The sequence below is a fragment of the Athene cunicularia genome (assembly GCF_003259725.1).
Source record: "Athene cunicularia isolate RWA chromosome 26 unlocalized genomic scaffold, athCun1 chr26_part2, whole genome shotgun sequence".
Classification (NCBI taxonomy): Eukaryota; Metazoa; Chordata; class Aves; order Strigiformes; family Strigidae; genus Athene; species Athene cunicularia.
Window position 1 is genome coordinate 325,366 of NW_020799137.1, and position 15,130 is coordinate 340,495.

General features: G+C 51.6%; 1 protein-coding gene across 6 annotated transcripts; it reads left to right on the forward strand.

Moving 5' to 3' along the window:
• Window positions 1-616: 616 nt before the first annotated feature.
• On the forward strand, window positions 617-14,577 carry KCNA10 (potassium voltage-gated channel subfamily A member 10). 6 transcript variants are annotated; one of them, XM_026864544.1, is made up of 3 exons: window positions 623-713; window positions 9,101-9,136; window positions 12,763-14,577. In XM_026864544.1, exon 3 carries the CDS (start codon window positions 12,836-12,838, stop codon window positions 14,384-14,386), a length of 1,551 nt encoding a protein of 516 aa, XP_026720345.1. In that variant the 5' UTR covers window positions 623-713; window positions 9,101-9,136; window positions 12,763-12,835; the 3' UTR covers window positions 14,387-14,577. The 6 variants fall into 6 exon arrangements, with proteins under 6 accessions (XP_026720343.1, XP_026720345.1, XP_026720346.1 ...); XM_026864541.1 differs by lacking the exon at window positions 623-713 and adding an exon at window positions 8,254-8,451; XM_026864542.1 differs by lacking the exon at window positions 9,101-9,136 and having other exon boundaries at window positions 617-713.
• The last annotated feature ends 553 nt before the right edge of the window (window positions 14,578-15,130 follow it).

Below are 15,130 nucleotides of genomic sequence, written 5' to 3' on the forward strand. Positions count from 1 at the left end.
GACATGGGGGGGGCACAAGTCAAATGGTCCCCAAAGTATTGGCCTTGTGTCCCTTAGGCATTGAACAGGGAAGAGTGGTGAGTCCAGGACCCAAAGTCGTGCAGGTCCCATTGAGACAGCAACGTGCTTGGTGGGACCAAGAGACTGGACTACAGCTCACATCTGGGCAGGTAAGACGGACTCTTTGGTGCCTTTTAGTCTTAAAATGTGAATGTTGCTTCTTAACACAGGTGTTGCTGCCAGGTGGGCAGCTCTTAATGTCAAGGGGAATTCCTGCCCCCATGTGTACGTTGCCCACGGAGCAATGATGGGGACAGATCTGCTCCCAAGTAATGAAGCTGTGACTTGGGGCGGGGAGGGGGTGTCAGCTCAGGGGCTGAGCTCTTGGGGGTACATCCCTCCCCTTGGGGCTGGTTGATGAAGAGTTTGGGTTTGTTCGGGGCATTTGTTGCCGTGCGTGAAGATGTGCCACAGCCCAGTTTTCAGCACCGCGTTTCCTCCCCATGTTTCCCTTAAAGCCAAGGACAGCAAGACAAGGTAGGGTTTCACGAGGGTATAGGATTTCCGAATCTGAGTCTTTCCTGAGACAAATTCTTTCTAATCCTTACCTGCGTGTCAGAGATGCGCAGGCAACGGCCACGTCTTTAACCACCCAAGGGACACTTATTGCTTGAGGAGGGGCTGTAATTTAGTCTGGCTGAAGGAAGCTGCAGGTGAGTGACTGGCTTTAATTTTATTTACTAGGCTTGTAAAAGTCTGTACAGCATCGATGAAATAATGGAAATGTAACTGAGCCCAACAGCCATGGAAAGTTCCCACCAATATTAAGCCACTCCTTTTATTTTAATTTATTATCACTAGGATGTGGAAGAATCACCTGGTTGAAAAGATTTCCATTTATCTCCAGCTAAAATGGTGCTTGGCTTGTGGTTTTATACCAAGTTGTGCTGATACAGGATTTTTGGATGCTCTTGGGTGCGTGCCTGAACCCAGACAGATACGCTCTGTGCTTTGAGCATTTACAGCCTTTGTTTCTCTTCCAAGACTTAAATAAAGTAGTTACTGTTGGCTGTGATCTTTTTAATGGGTTTGAATGCTTTGCAAGTCTTCCATTAGAAAATCATCAGCCGTTGCAATCTGCTTTATTGGAGCATATGCAAGAAACGTTGACAACATTGAAACACACATGAGGAAAATATTAGTTGCCTTCAGCCTGCTCAAATTAAACCATAAGGACATGGGGTGAAATAATTCATCAGTATTTCTGACAGGCTGAAATCTATGGCTGCCAAGTAGTCACTTAAAACCTGGAGCAGCGGCGGGAGCTTCCTTTCCGTCGGGATGAATTAAATGGGGAGGAGATGAGGTGCAGAGGAGGACGACATCAGATTCAGGCTGCAGTAATTATAGTTAATGGGATCTTGCTTTTTTAGGTTGGCTTGGTCTTGGCTGGAAATTAAAGGGATATTTTAGGTGATCCCAGGGGACTGAGCGTGGGAATCCCCACTGCACAAAGTGGCGCAGTGCTTATTCTGGTGACGCAGAGCAGGGCGTGGGGAGGGTTAATGGGAATATTGGGTCAAAACTGCTTTTAGTTCCAGTGGATTCAGTACAGTTTGCATTTAGTGGTGAAGAATAACATACGATTTTCAGAGAGTCCAGCTTAGGTTGTCATCCCTGGTCTTGTGGGTCAGTACAGGAGCACAGACCAAGCTGGTCCTGGCACTGCCTCACCGTGGCTCTCGCACTAACCAATGTTTCCATCCTCCGAGCACTAATGAAAAAACCCATAAAAAAACAGGCACTGAGGGTGAAGATTGGGCGAAGGGATCAGAAGGGGACAAAGTGACTTTCCTTGGTTAGTACTGAGTTCAGGATCAAGCAAACATCACCCCAGAGTTACTCCATGAGAGTTGTGTCATGTTTGAAGTGTGATGGGTTTCATGGGCTCAGGGGGAGACCAATCTGTGTAGAGATCACAGAAATTTCAAAATTACAATCAAATCAAAATTACAATCAAAACCCAATCAAAAATACAACAAAAATACAAGCAAAGCCTCAACCAAATAAAGCCTAATTTTTAATGGGGAAAAAATGGCTGTATTGCTGATTCCCAAAGCAATACAGTTTGGCTCCCCCAGCTAAGCTGTTCCCTTTGCATCTCCCCTAACCCTGAAGTGGCTTAAAAGTGCAGCTTTTCCAGCTGAGATCTGTGCCCCCGTGAATGATTTTCCATTGCATCCCAAGGTGAAATTCAGCTCATGGCATGTGGGTCTGGGAAGACCACAACTTTGCCATGGTCACTTAAGTGCTGCGCTGGGCACAGAGGGGGGACCAGGGCACCCCATCCTTTACCCATAGCCTGGGGCGGCTGTACACCCCTCTGGGCGCGGGCTCTGTGGGGCTCAGCCATATCCATTTCCAAAGGTCACGGGAAGGAGATTTGGAACTTGCTCTAGGACAAAACCAGCTCCAACTTTGCACGGAGGAGCCTGTCAGGGGAAGATGACCCCACGGGGCAGACGTTTCCTCTCCCTGAGCTTTGAGATCTCCTTTTCGCCCCAGCTAGGGGGAGATTTTCCAGGATGTGAAAAGATGGGGTTTATTTCTTTTTATTTCCTTGGGTTGTTTGTGGGGCTTTTTTTGAGCAGCACTTCTGGGAGACCCCAACTTTGTGCGCCCTGCTGCTGGGATGCTGCTGAAAGGTCTCATCACAGGCTGATCACAATATCTTCCTTTCTCAATTCAACAGCACAGCGTGGAAACCTGCCCCAATTACACAAGCTGGAATAAAGCTTGAGGGAAAGGCTCAGCATCCTGAGCTGCTGGCAGGAGGATTCAGGACGCAGGCGAGGGCTGGAGGTGGCTTTTGGAGGTCAGCTGGGAAGTGCCCTGGGTGGTACTCACCCCATTCCTGTCTGCTGCGTCCCTTTCCAGTGTGATGCTCTCATTTTTGCCTTTGCTTGTGAAGTTTTGGGGCAGGGAAGGAAGGCAATGCTCTCTGCAGGGACCAGGGAATGAAATGGAAAGGGAAATAGCTGCAGTTTCATCAAATCCTGACAGCAAAGCAGGCAGGGGCTTGAAACGGCAGCTCAGATGCTTTCACTGAAGGCAGCAGGTGATGCTCACAGCCCTCATGGCTCTTTGGATTAACTGAGGGGTCATGGTCAAATCCAGCAACCTCTGCTCTGCGCCTGGCCAGGGCTGCTCTTGTGTCCAGGCTACAGCCAGGACCTGTTGTATGGGCAAGGTGTGACCCCCCCTGCAGAGGTTCACAGAGGAACAGACACCCCCGGCCCTATAAAAACAGGATGGTAAAAGCACCCGGGGAGACAGTTCCTGCTCGTGAAGCTTTGGCAGTTTGGGAACTTTTGTAATGGCAATCTCAGGCTCCCAAGAATGACGGATTTTCCCACAACTTTGCTCAGTGAAGCCCAGATGTTGGCAGGAGCCAAGGAACTGCCCGGCCAAAGGAACCCAAGGCCTGAGGAGCCCTGGATGCCTCCACCCAGCTGGTACCTCAATGTGCAGTGGTGCTGGCAGCAGGAGCAATGGAGGGTCCTGTTTTTCCAGCTTCTCTCTCCTTTCAAGTGGGTGCAGATGAACAGGGTCCCTGTGAAACCAGCAGTGTCCTGGCTGCATGTGGCAGAGTGTCCCAGTGAGCAGCTCTGCATGAGGGGACAGAAAGGGCCCTGTCTGAGCCTCACCTCTTCTTCTGCTCCGGGCTGCTCCTTCCTCACCCTCACTTGGAAAGCAAAGATTGTTCATGCATTTACAGCCGCAAAAGTGGTGGGTTGGGGTCCTGGATGCCGCTGCTGCTGCTGGGCAGGACCCAGCGAAGGAACGAAAACCCATTTCAGGCACAAGGAGAATGAGGGCAAGGAGTCCCACCGGGCTCACGTGGCTACTGGCATCACCTTTCCGCCCAGCACAGGAGAGGTACGAGCATCCCCGCGCTGCCGTGGCCATGCGCCCGCGAGAGGCGAAGGGGCAGCACCGCCAGGCAGCCCCCAGCCAGCGGAGCTGAAGGAGGAGGAGGATGGAGACAGGCGGACCGGGCACCCTGTGCGCTGGAGGAGGATGAGGATGATGCAAAAGCCGGGTTTGTCGTTCCCTTCTTCCTTGCCGCAGCCTTTGTGGTGGGCTGAAGGGTGGGGGTGGAGGAGAAAAGGGTTTGGCGGGTGGGTTTGGGGCAATTGGGTGCTGTGCTCCTTTTCTGTTGGGTATTTTTGGGGTTGGTGGTGACCAGGGGAGAAGTTCAGTTTGTTCTTGGAGGAAAAGGGAGGGTGAAACGCTCCCGATCGCTGGGGGCATGCTGCAAATAACCACGGCTTTGCTGGGAGCCGGAGGGTCCCACTGGCATCATCTCAATCACTTTAAGTCTTAATTACTTTTTGCTGCTGGGTCCAAATGATAATGTCCTCACCTGGACAGGACCAGGGGGTCATGGGCTGCCCTGATCTCTGCAGCAGCTCTGGCTCAGCACACGATGCTGCGAGCCCTGAGTGACACCGGGACCCCAAACCCTGCCACTGGCTCTTTTTAGCTGCCGTTATTGCAAAAATCAGGATCGATGCAGGTATCTGTCCGACCCAATTAGTGGCTTCCTATTGCTTTCCATTTATACCATATATCCATTTTCGGCTCTGGGCAACAACTTCCTTGCAGGGTTTGCTGCCAGTGCGGATTCTGGTGGGGGGACAAGGTCATTTATTTATCCGTAGGAGCAGACTGAGGTTACAGTGCTGAGCTCTGGATGTTGGGTCAGGGGGGGCTCTGCCTCTGTCCCAGCACTTTTGGACAGTCTGGGAAAGTTTCCCATCGATTCAAGATCGAATTGTCTTTATCACGTTACAGCCACGGTAAGCAGGAGGGTGAGAGCAGGGAGGATGGCTGCCTCCCCCCCGTCCCCTTCCAGGCGCCCTGATGGAGCCGGGATGCTCGAGGGGAAAGGGGTCACTCCATGCACCCGCACTTACTTGCCCTTTACAAGTGCTTTGTGTCTGTCTGTCCATCCCCCAGCTGCTTCCTAAAGCGTGTTAAACACTTTGCAGTTGCAAATGCTTCGTGAGTCCCAACAGAGAGCAGACCACCAGCCTCCAAAAAGCCCATTCAGCATCCCCATAGTCAAAAATCCATTTAAATCTTCCTGAATCAAGATAAAACCCTGACTCAGAGCGCCAGGAAGACGAGGAGGGCTCAGCTGCAGCAAAGCCTGGCCCGGACCCAGGCTACCGCCAGCTCCCTTCGGCAAGCAGCCTGCATCACTGCAGAGCTCATTTCGCCCCATCTGGCTTTTCCTGCTACCTGTGTTGGGCTGTGGCAGCTTTTATGGGACACCAGGTGTGGGACCATGTTGGCTCCCTCCTAGTAGCAACTCGCCCTCGCTTGTTATTAAATTACTTTCTGACCTGGTTAATCCGTAGCTGATTAATTTTGGACTCTATGGCTGGGTATCAGAGGTTTCATCTGTCTCATGGCGTGTACTGTGCGTACTGGGCTCTCTGTTAATCTGATTTATATATATATATATATATATATATATATATACACATATAAATATGAGTTGAAGTGAGGTATGCAAACTGGGGAGGATTAAAGGGGTCTGGCTGGGCGTGATTCTCTGCCTGCCACAGGGGTCGGCAGTGAGGGACCCCTCCCCAGGAATCCAGTTTGGGATCTTCCTCCTGTGCATCTTTTCCTGCAGGGCTCCTGCTTGGCCGTGGAGCACATCAGCAGCTCTGGGGAAACTGAGGCACAGAGATAGAAGTAGCCCGTAGGAGTTGGTGGCCGCTGGTTCAGGAGGATAATTTCTTTGCTGGTGCAATTTGTGGATTTAAATGTTGGGGCTTATCCTGCCCCCCTAGCCTAAAACACATTCTAATCTCTCCTTTTAGAGCAAAGGTCTTGTGTGGGGGTCTCAGACCAGGCTGCTCCTGACACAGGGCTCCTTTGGGGCTGTGGGGCTGGAGGAACCCTGGGCTCGCCCTGAGCCACTGTGTTATTTCAGAATATTTTGGCCTCTTTTCCATTTCTCTGCTGTTCCCACACTGAGGACTTGAAAACAGAAGCAGCTTTTGCCAGACCCCTACCAGCCCCCCGAAGGTTTGAAATAATTCTTTCCTACTTTTTTATCATTCATGAATGCTTATTCCCTCACAGCTGCACACCTTGAATTTAAAGAGGTCATTCTGGAAATGTCTCTCACAAGGAGGGGGATGAGCCACAAACTTTTGCAGGATCTTTCCTGGCAGCAAACCCCAAAGCTCCTGTTTTATTTCCAGGGTGGGAATAGTTCCTGCCCCACTCCCAGCCGTGGTAGATGCCCTGTCCACCTCACTAAGCCCCCAAGGATTCTCCATGCCTGAATCAGAGCTTAAATACCCCTTTAATTATCACCAGCCCTCGTTTCATTAGCCCCAGTGCCAGGGCAGCCTGTCCGGCCGGAGCTGGTCCATAAACCCAGCCCTAAATTGAGGGCTTGGGGGTGCATCTTGCACAGCCGTCCCCCCAATCCAGCTGTCCCTGATGCTGGGGGGGGTGTGGGGGTGTGTGTGTGTTGCTAATTGAGGGGCACTTCATGCAGGGCTGAGAAATAAGAAAAATTCACCCCAATATCTTAAGCGGCCACAGAGATGCCGTGGAGCCAATCCTGCTCCGTCCAAGAGCCGCGTAGATGAAATAGGAGTGCTGAACCCCGGCTAATTAGTTCTGCTAAGAAAGACGGAAATTAGCAGGGGCTCATTACTGCAGTAAATTGCTCTGTGGACAGAAGCACATGCCTGGTGCACAGCAGAGCCCAGCAGATGCTCTGCTTTGTGGAAGTCTCTGTGGGCATCGTTTTGCTTGAGAATTAGGGGGAAAAAAATCAAATGAAGTGCCACTGCTTCATTACTCAGGAGTGCAGGACCCCTCCTGTCTTCTCCTCCTTGTTCCCACCCTGGTCCAGTTCATCCCATGTCAGATCACAGGGGAAACAGGTGTGACAAGCTTGTCAGTCCTCTTTCCTACAAGGAAAATGTAGGGACCTGCTGCAAACCCCCCTCCTTTGCCAACTAATCTCTCTGCAGCGGGACAGGCTGCGGGATGTGTTTTATCTCCCTTCCAGCGGCAGAGCTGTGCGTGCGGAGCTGCTGGGCAACGATCCCGGACCAGTGCTTACTGGGTGCCTGTCCATCCCGGATGCTGGACACCCTCGGGGCCAAATTTGTCCGTGAGATAAATCCCAGCAGAGCCAGTGATGCTGGGAGCGTGGAGCAGAGGATTAGGGGGAAAATAGTGCAGGAGAAGTGCCTGGGGCAGCCTGGCTTGGGAGGTGTTGAAATCCTTAGGGACCAAAGGGTGTTTGAAGTCACCTTGGTTGAATGCAAAGGCAGAACTTTCCTGAGGGTGTCCAGGGTGTATCTCCAGAGGTGAGTTGTGTAACCGTCCTGTTTCTTGGAGGCAATGATGTTATTCCGGGCATCTCCCCCTGTGCCCATCTCCCCTGGACTATAGCCCTGCTTCGACTTCAGGGACATTCCTATTACCCACAGGATTTTGCTCGAGCTGACTTCTCAGCCCCAGCACAAACCAAATCATCAAATAGCAAATATAAGCACTGTAGTCCATAGGGGTGCAGAAGGGGGTATATAAAATGATAACCCAACCCTGGAGGGCCTGGTCAAAGCTCTGGATTATGTTGTGTCCTGTTTCCATCGCAGATGGCTGGAGATAAGATGCTCCAAGCTGGCGGGTCCTGGACTCTCCTCTGGGACGGGGTGATTTAATGTGCTCATTAACATCATGGGGGGAGGAATAGCTCAGAGGACAGAAAAGGATGCTGGAGGGAGGGAAATCGAGGTGACTGGGTCCCTCAAGAGCAAAGGAGGAAATTCAGGCTGAAGCACGCGGGCAGAAATGTGCCACCCCCTCCTCTGCTTTCCCCAAACGTGGAGGCCTGAGTGGAGATGGAAGAAGAGGAGAAGGAGGGCGGGAAGGTCACCTGGGTGAAGGTAGAGGTGGGACCCAGCCCCGTGTGAGGCCACCCAGGAGGGATGAAACCACGCTGGAGCACCCAAGGTGAGGATGCCTGTGAGCGCAGCAAGCTCCAGAAAGGAAAGAAAGAAAAACGGGGAAAGAAAAAAAAAAAAATCCCAGTTATTTCAGTGAATCGTGCCAACCTGCCCAGTCCCACCCAGGGCTTTTATTTATTTATTACCGGAGGTTATAAGCCCAGCAGTGCTGGGAGCCGAGCCAGAGGCCAGGCGGCGGCCAGGCGTGAGAAAGGGGCACCCCCCCTCTCTCCCTCGCCCCCACCGATGCCCTCCGCGGGGCTATGCCAGCTGTACCCGCTGGTGCCTCCAGTCCCAGCCCCCCCGGGGGGGACACGGAGATGCCCCATGTGGCGGTGGCGCCGTGGCCATCCCCTCCTGGAAAGGAGCCCGCTGTACCCACAGGCACAGGCAAGAGGTAGGTGGGCAATGGGGGATGCTCCAACCCTTGGGCTTTCCCCTCCCCTCCTCTCTTTACTATCTTTATTGCATATTAATAATAAAAAGAGCCCTATCGCCTGCTGTAAATCTCTCTCCCAGTGCCAGTGGCGTGCAGGTCCCTGTCCTCCTGCTCCACCTCCCTCCTGGGGACCAGGTCAGACCTCGCCACGTCACGGACAAGACTTGTCCCCGCTGCACCATCCGGAGCATTATTGGGGATTAAAGGTGGCATCCGCCAGAAGGACACGTCCCCCGTCTCACTCGCTGACCAGCGGGAAGGGGGTGGCCGGGTCCCCTTTTCCCACACGAGCAGGGAATGGGGACAGGGTGTCCTCTGCACCCCACCAGCCCCCTTTCCCAATGGACCCCCGGCTCTTTTTAGGGGCCCCAGGGCAATGGCAGTGCCGAGGCTCCGCACCGCACTAGATCCCGCCGCTGTGCCTGCCAAAGCCCATCCCCGGCGTGCTGGGCTGTCAATTATACACTGAATCAAATAGAGAAGAGCCTTTTAAATGACATTGCCTGCGTTATCCCAAAGGGACCTTTCAAGGGTATGGCTGAACTTTTTTTTTTTTTTTTATATCTCCCTACACATCCCTATGTGTGTTTAATAACTCTCTTCCCAGATGCAGAGAGCGTTGGCACTTCCACGCCCTGTGCGGGTAAGTCCCCGTAGGTGATGGCGTGGTGGGGGCTACGGGAGGAATCGTCTCCTTTCTCATCCCAGTACATGGCTGATGGGGAGGGGATGGTGGTGTGGGGGAGAGAGGCTCAGCATCTCTGATCTTCTGGAAAAAAACCTTGGAAATGGCCGTTGTTTCACCCAGGAGTGCGAGGAGTCGCTGGGGATGGAAGAATGACAGGTGGGAAGCAGAAGGGAATTGCAGACAGGGAAGTTTCGATGGTTGCAGAGGGGCTGGTGGAAACCACGGCCCCGACTTACTGGGATGTGATGGGCAAAACAAACTCCCTCAAAACGACCTTTCTCTTTTGCTGTCTCTCTCCCTCGGTTGGGTTTTTTTTTTATTATTTTCCCCAGCCAGGGATTTCAGCTGAAGGTTATTGGTTAATCAGATTCTGAGAAGCAGATGTTAGGTGATTTAGGAGGAGAAAACAAGGCAACTTTCTAGTTCAAGCCTCCGCTGGAGCTGGGAGTGTGAGTTGCAAAGCTGTGGGAGGATGTTTTGTGGCTTCAGGCAGCGCCATTCATTTTAGTTTAACTTTAAAATGAGACAGATGGGGTGGTCTGGGGGCATGGGGACAGCTGGGGCACCTACCTCCGGTGACAGGGACATCAGCACATTTTGGGGCTTTGAAGGCAAGAAAAGGGAAGTCAGAGTCCTGCATCCCTTGAGCATCTGCCCCGAGGGCTTGAAGCGGGGCTAAAATGCACCTTTCCATGTCCCAGTGGGGAGGTGGAGCACAACTTTCCACTCTCAACCGTGACCATGACATGGAAATTGTCCCTTCACAGCTCTGTGCCTCAGTTTCTCCATGAGGGATGATGCTGGGGGGGGTCAGTTCAATGCGCATGGAGACTGTGGAGCAAAGCCAGATTTCAAGATATCATGATTTGTTCTGTGACAGAAGGTCTTGGATCGAAGCCATCCTACCAAGCAAGGGCTGGGGAATTTTCTTGGCCGTGATGCCAGTGTGCAGCATTAAGAGTTAAGCACACTTAATACTTAAAATACCGAGATCATCTCACGGCGCTGACTTAGGATGCAGTTTCACAGTCAGCTTTAGCTGCTTTAACTCTGCTCCATGGTCCAGAGAAGCTCCCGGGCACGTGGTTCCCTCTGGGCTCTCCCACCAGGACGGAGGTGTGGTGGAGCGGTTCAGCTCCCCCATCCAGCTGAACACAACACTCCCACTCTCCTGATTCAAACTGATTTTCTTTTTCTTTCTTTTTTTTTTTTTTTTTTCTGATTTAAAAATAATCTTTGGCAGTTATATTAAGAAAAAAAATACACAAGAGGGGAAAGATATGTGCTGCTTTTCCTTTTTTTTCTTGAGTGCTTGTTTTTCCTCCAAAAGATTGAAAACAGCTTTGTTAGGCTCGGCTTATCGCAGTAGCCCTTTGCCTCCCTCCTGATGCTACACGGGCACTGAAGCGTGGATTATCTGCAGCTCTCAGTTGCTGTCTCCCCACAGAAGTTGTGTTGCACTTTCTGCACCCCACCCCGCCATTGCTCCGATGCTACATCCCACCCTGCCCGCAACAGCTTTTCAACAAAGCCACCGAAACGTCCATCCTGAGCTGAGTCCGGCCCCAGGGAGAGCCGCTGTGCCTCGGACAGGCCTGAGCAGGACACGTGTCCATCGCTGGGGCTGAGGACTCGCCTTTAGAGTCACTGAGGCTTCTCAGCTTTGCAGCAGGTTGTTTTGGGTGCAAAATCGTGCTGCTGTTGCTTCCTCCAGGCATCACTTCTGCCCCATTGCCCTGAATATTCCTCTCTAAATGTCCCCAAGTGGGAAAACTGTCATGAAACCAGCCAGAAGCAGCTTTATAGAGATGGATGCCTAAGAACAACCATGCTCCATGGCTTTTTTTTTTTTTTTTTTTTAGGAAAGGAACATGATCTTTAAGTAGCTTATGATAAATTCTGAGATTTGTCCCCAAATCCTGAATCTCATGACTCTAATGAGGAAAGAGCAAGGTTGAGCCCTTGTCTGGGATATGGCTGCTGGCTCCTCTGGAAGTTTTGCTTTCGGGGTTGTTATGCTGAGAGCAAAGACGGAGGATTCGTAGCAAGTTGTGATGTTACATCTACTTCTGCAAAAAATTTGGCTTTCTATAATAGCTTGTCCTACCCAACTTCACCAGCAGTGCATCAGCACGGATGGATGAGTCCGCTTCTGGGGAAAGGGGACAGAAAAACTTCAGAGCCCCAAATGACTTCAGTTAAATAGAGAGGCTGAGGTGCAGCTTGGTCCCCATGGGCAGGATGGTCCCTTCCCAGCACCTGGTTGCAGGAAGCAAAGCCTGTGGTGGAGAGTGTCCTTACCGCAGGACCAGCCCCAGTGCCGCTGCTGCTCTGTGCAGATGTGGCCTAAATTGCGTTGCTATTCTTGGCAGTCGAGGGCATTTGGGTTTTTTCGCTCTCTCTCTCTGAACTTTGCTGGGTAAGAAAGCCAGCGTGCCCTTGGTGATTAGCGGTCACGTGGAGCAGCTCTGTGTGTCCCTCTGTGGTTTCTTATGTCTGGAAAACATATTTGTGGGGGAACGAGCTGAAGGGAAAATAAATCAGGGGGGTGAATTTACTTGGAAAGTGCATTTTTGGGCAAATCTACCTCGAAACATTTCCCATTAACCTCTAATTTCTGTTCGTGCTTCTCCCTGAGGCAGGGCAGGTTATTTCCCAGCTCCATAACTTGGCCTGGTCCCTGGATACTCCTCTTTGACTTTGCCTCCAAGTTCAGAGCAACAGCAGCGGTGTGTGGGGGAGATGTGCACCCAGGAGTGTTTTGGGGACATTGCGTCCGTTGCCAAGTGCCTGCCAAAGCCGGTCTAGGAAAAAAATCTATCCAAAAGATACTCTCCAAGTGACCTGAGCGCTTAGTCCTCATCTTCTTCCTGTGGCTGGGAATATCCGGTCTGCCATGAAGGAGGCCCAGGAGAGCTCTGGAGGACATCACCTCGCCCGCTGCCCCTAGATCGAGACAAGGGGTACCCCTCCGTGCAGAGCAAAGGGGCCTCCAAGTCTGGTGGACATGTCCTTCTCCTCCTGACCTGCTCTCCTCATGGACTGCACTCCCCAAATCCCAGTGTGGCCCCTCATTTGGGAGTTGTTTTCTGGTTGGCCCAACTGCAATGTGCCCAGGACCTCCTGGGGTTTGATCCAATGCCTCTCCCAGCTGGAGGTAGCGCTGCTGCTAAACAGGACACTCATGTTTAATAGCTCCAAACCTTGCTCCAAACTCTGGACCTGCACCTGAAAATGTCTGAAATGACCCCTTGTTCTGCAGGGATGGGATTGCTGGGGAAAGGGCGGGTGGGACACCTGGGTTCACCCCCATCCTCTGCTACTGCCTGACCTTTTATCCTTGGGTGCTATAAATGTGTTGGGAAGTTTAATGATGACAATGAAGCCATGCCAAAGGGCTTGCAGGATCTGGAGACGAACAACTTGCTGGAAGTATGAGGCCTTTGCCAGTCAATGAAATGAATGTTTCCATTTAAAAAAATACAAGGTTTTCTGACCTCAGGTTTGTTCTACTCTTTTCAATCGAGCCAGAAAATACATATGCACAATTCAGCTCTGTCTCCCTGTCCGTTCACTTGCAGATCCTCATAGCGTGGGAAAGATACAAGCTGCCGGCATCCGACCGGGGATTTATGCTGCTAATCTGATTAGTGTATGATGGACGTGTCCAGTTGGAAGGAGATGGAGGTGGCACTAGTCAGTTTTGACAACGCTGATCAGATCGTGGAGGATCCCTGTTATTCAAATGACCTCAGCCCGGCTGGCCAGTCGCGGAAAGGCCACCCCAGCTGCGCCAACCTCCTCTCCAACTTGAGAATCCTCATCAACAGTGAAAATGCCAACAATGAGACCATTTTCTCCAGGTTCTCCGCCGAGTTCAGTGAGCACCTGGTGGGGGAGAGGGTGGGCATGGATGAGGGGGACCAGCGAGTCATCATCAACATCGCTGGACTGAGGTTTGAGACTCGGCTCAAGACCCTCAACCAGTTCCCTGAGACCTTGCTTGGAGACCCAGAAAAGAGGATGCGGTACTTTGACTCCATGAGGAATGAATATTTCTTTGATAGGAACAGGCCCAGTTTTGATGGGATTCTGTACTATTACCAGTCTGGTGGGAAAATACGGCGCCCAGCCAACGTCCCCATCGACGTCTTTGCTGATGAAATCACCTTCTACGAGCTGGGTGATGAAGCCATGGACCAGTTCAGGGAGGATGAAGGGTTCATCAAGGACCCTGAGACCCTCTTACCAACCAATGACTTTCACAGGCAATTCTGGCTGCTCTTCGAGTACCCCGAAAGCTCCAGTGCAGCCAGGGGTGTAGCTTTGGTCTCTGTCTTAGTCATTGTCATCTCCATCATCATCTTCTGCATGGAGACCTTGCCAGAGTTCAGGGAGGAAAGGGAGTTTAAGTCCACCCAGGAGCTTTCTAAGAATCTGACAGACACCTTGTTGGCCCACAGTACCTTCACAGACCCTTTCTTCGTCATAGAGACTGCCTGCATCATCTGGTTCTCCTTCGAGCTATTTGTCCGGTTCATCGTGTGCCCCAGCAAGACTGAGTTCTTCAGGAACATCATGAACATTATCGACATTGTGTCCATCATCCCCTACTTTGTGACACTCACCACTGAGCTAATCCAGCAGAGCGAACTCAACGGGCAGCAGAACATGTCCTTGGCCATCCTGCGGATCATCCGGCTGGTCAGGGTCTTCCGCATCTTCAAGCTCTCCCGTCACTCCAAGGGGCTGCAGATCCTGGGGCAGACCCTCAAGGCCAGCATGAGGGAGCTGGGCTTGCTCATCTTCTTCCTCTTCATCGGTGTCATCCTCTTCTCCAGTGCTGTCTACTTTGCAGAAGTGGATGAGCCACAGTCCCATTTCTCCAGCATCCCCGATGGCTTCTGGTGGGCTGTGGTCACGATGACGACCGTTGGCTACGGAGACATGTGTCCCACCACCTTGGGTGGGAAGATTGTGGGGACTCTGTGCGCCATTGCAGGGGTATTGACCATTGCTCTGCCCGTCCCAGTCATCGTCTCAAACTTCAACTACTTCTACCACAGGGAGACCGAGAATGAAGAGAAGCAAAGTCTGCCTGGGGAGGTGGAACGACTCCTCACCAACGTGGTGACGGGAAATGGCAGCATGGAGTCGCTCAATAAGACCAATGGGGGTTACTCTCGAGAGAAGGCCAAAAAGTGATGGTCAAGGCCATGATGGGACTGGGCACTGTCAGGTGGGATTGGCTGGATAAGGTATAAAACATCTGCACGCTGTGATTTTTTTTTTTTAACCAAATGTGCTGCTGCTTTTATTTTTTTTTTTCCCCAAGACATTTTTCAATCTCTGATTTCCTGTGGCTATTCAAATAAATACCATCTTTCTTATCTCTCTTCCTGGCCCATCAGTCTGTTTTTTATTATTTAATGCTCATCTGCTTGACATTTAGCTTCTTTCTCCATGGTGTCAGAGTGGAATTCCCCACATACAAAGATTTCCCCCATTTACTGGAGGGGGAAAAAAGGGCAAAATGATGTGAAATGCCTTGTTCAGTGGTACCCAGCTGTCCAGGGATGAAGATGAGTCTAGCTCCCTGCTTTTCTTAATCCATTTATATAGTTCCTCCCCACCCACCACTCAGGATCTGGAGCCTGACCAATTCCTGGATCTGGGACTGCTCTGGCTGAAAAAGAAGCTGGCAAAAAATTTAAAAGTTATATTTCTACCAGGATGAGCTCTCTGGTCGACCTGCCTGAATAATTTGGTTGGCACAGCAGGGTGGGCAGTGATGGTTGGGACCAAGCCACCCGGTGAGGGAATTAGGAGAGGGTTGGTGACCAGTTACAGTGGCACAGCCTCCAAAAAAAGGTCCAGGGCACCACAGCTCAACACCTGCTGGGGTTTGTGATGAAAAACTGTGCTCTGAGAGAGGGAAGGGGATTTCTC

Coding starts and splice junctions, on each gene's coding strand:
- KCNA10 (XM_026864542.1), top strand. CDS start 12,836: ATGATGGACGTGTCCAGTTGGAAGGAGATGGAGGTGGCACTAGTCAGT.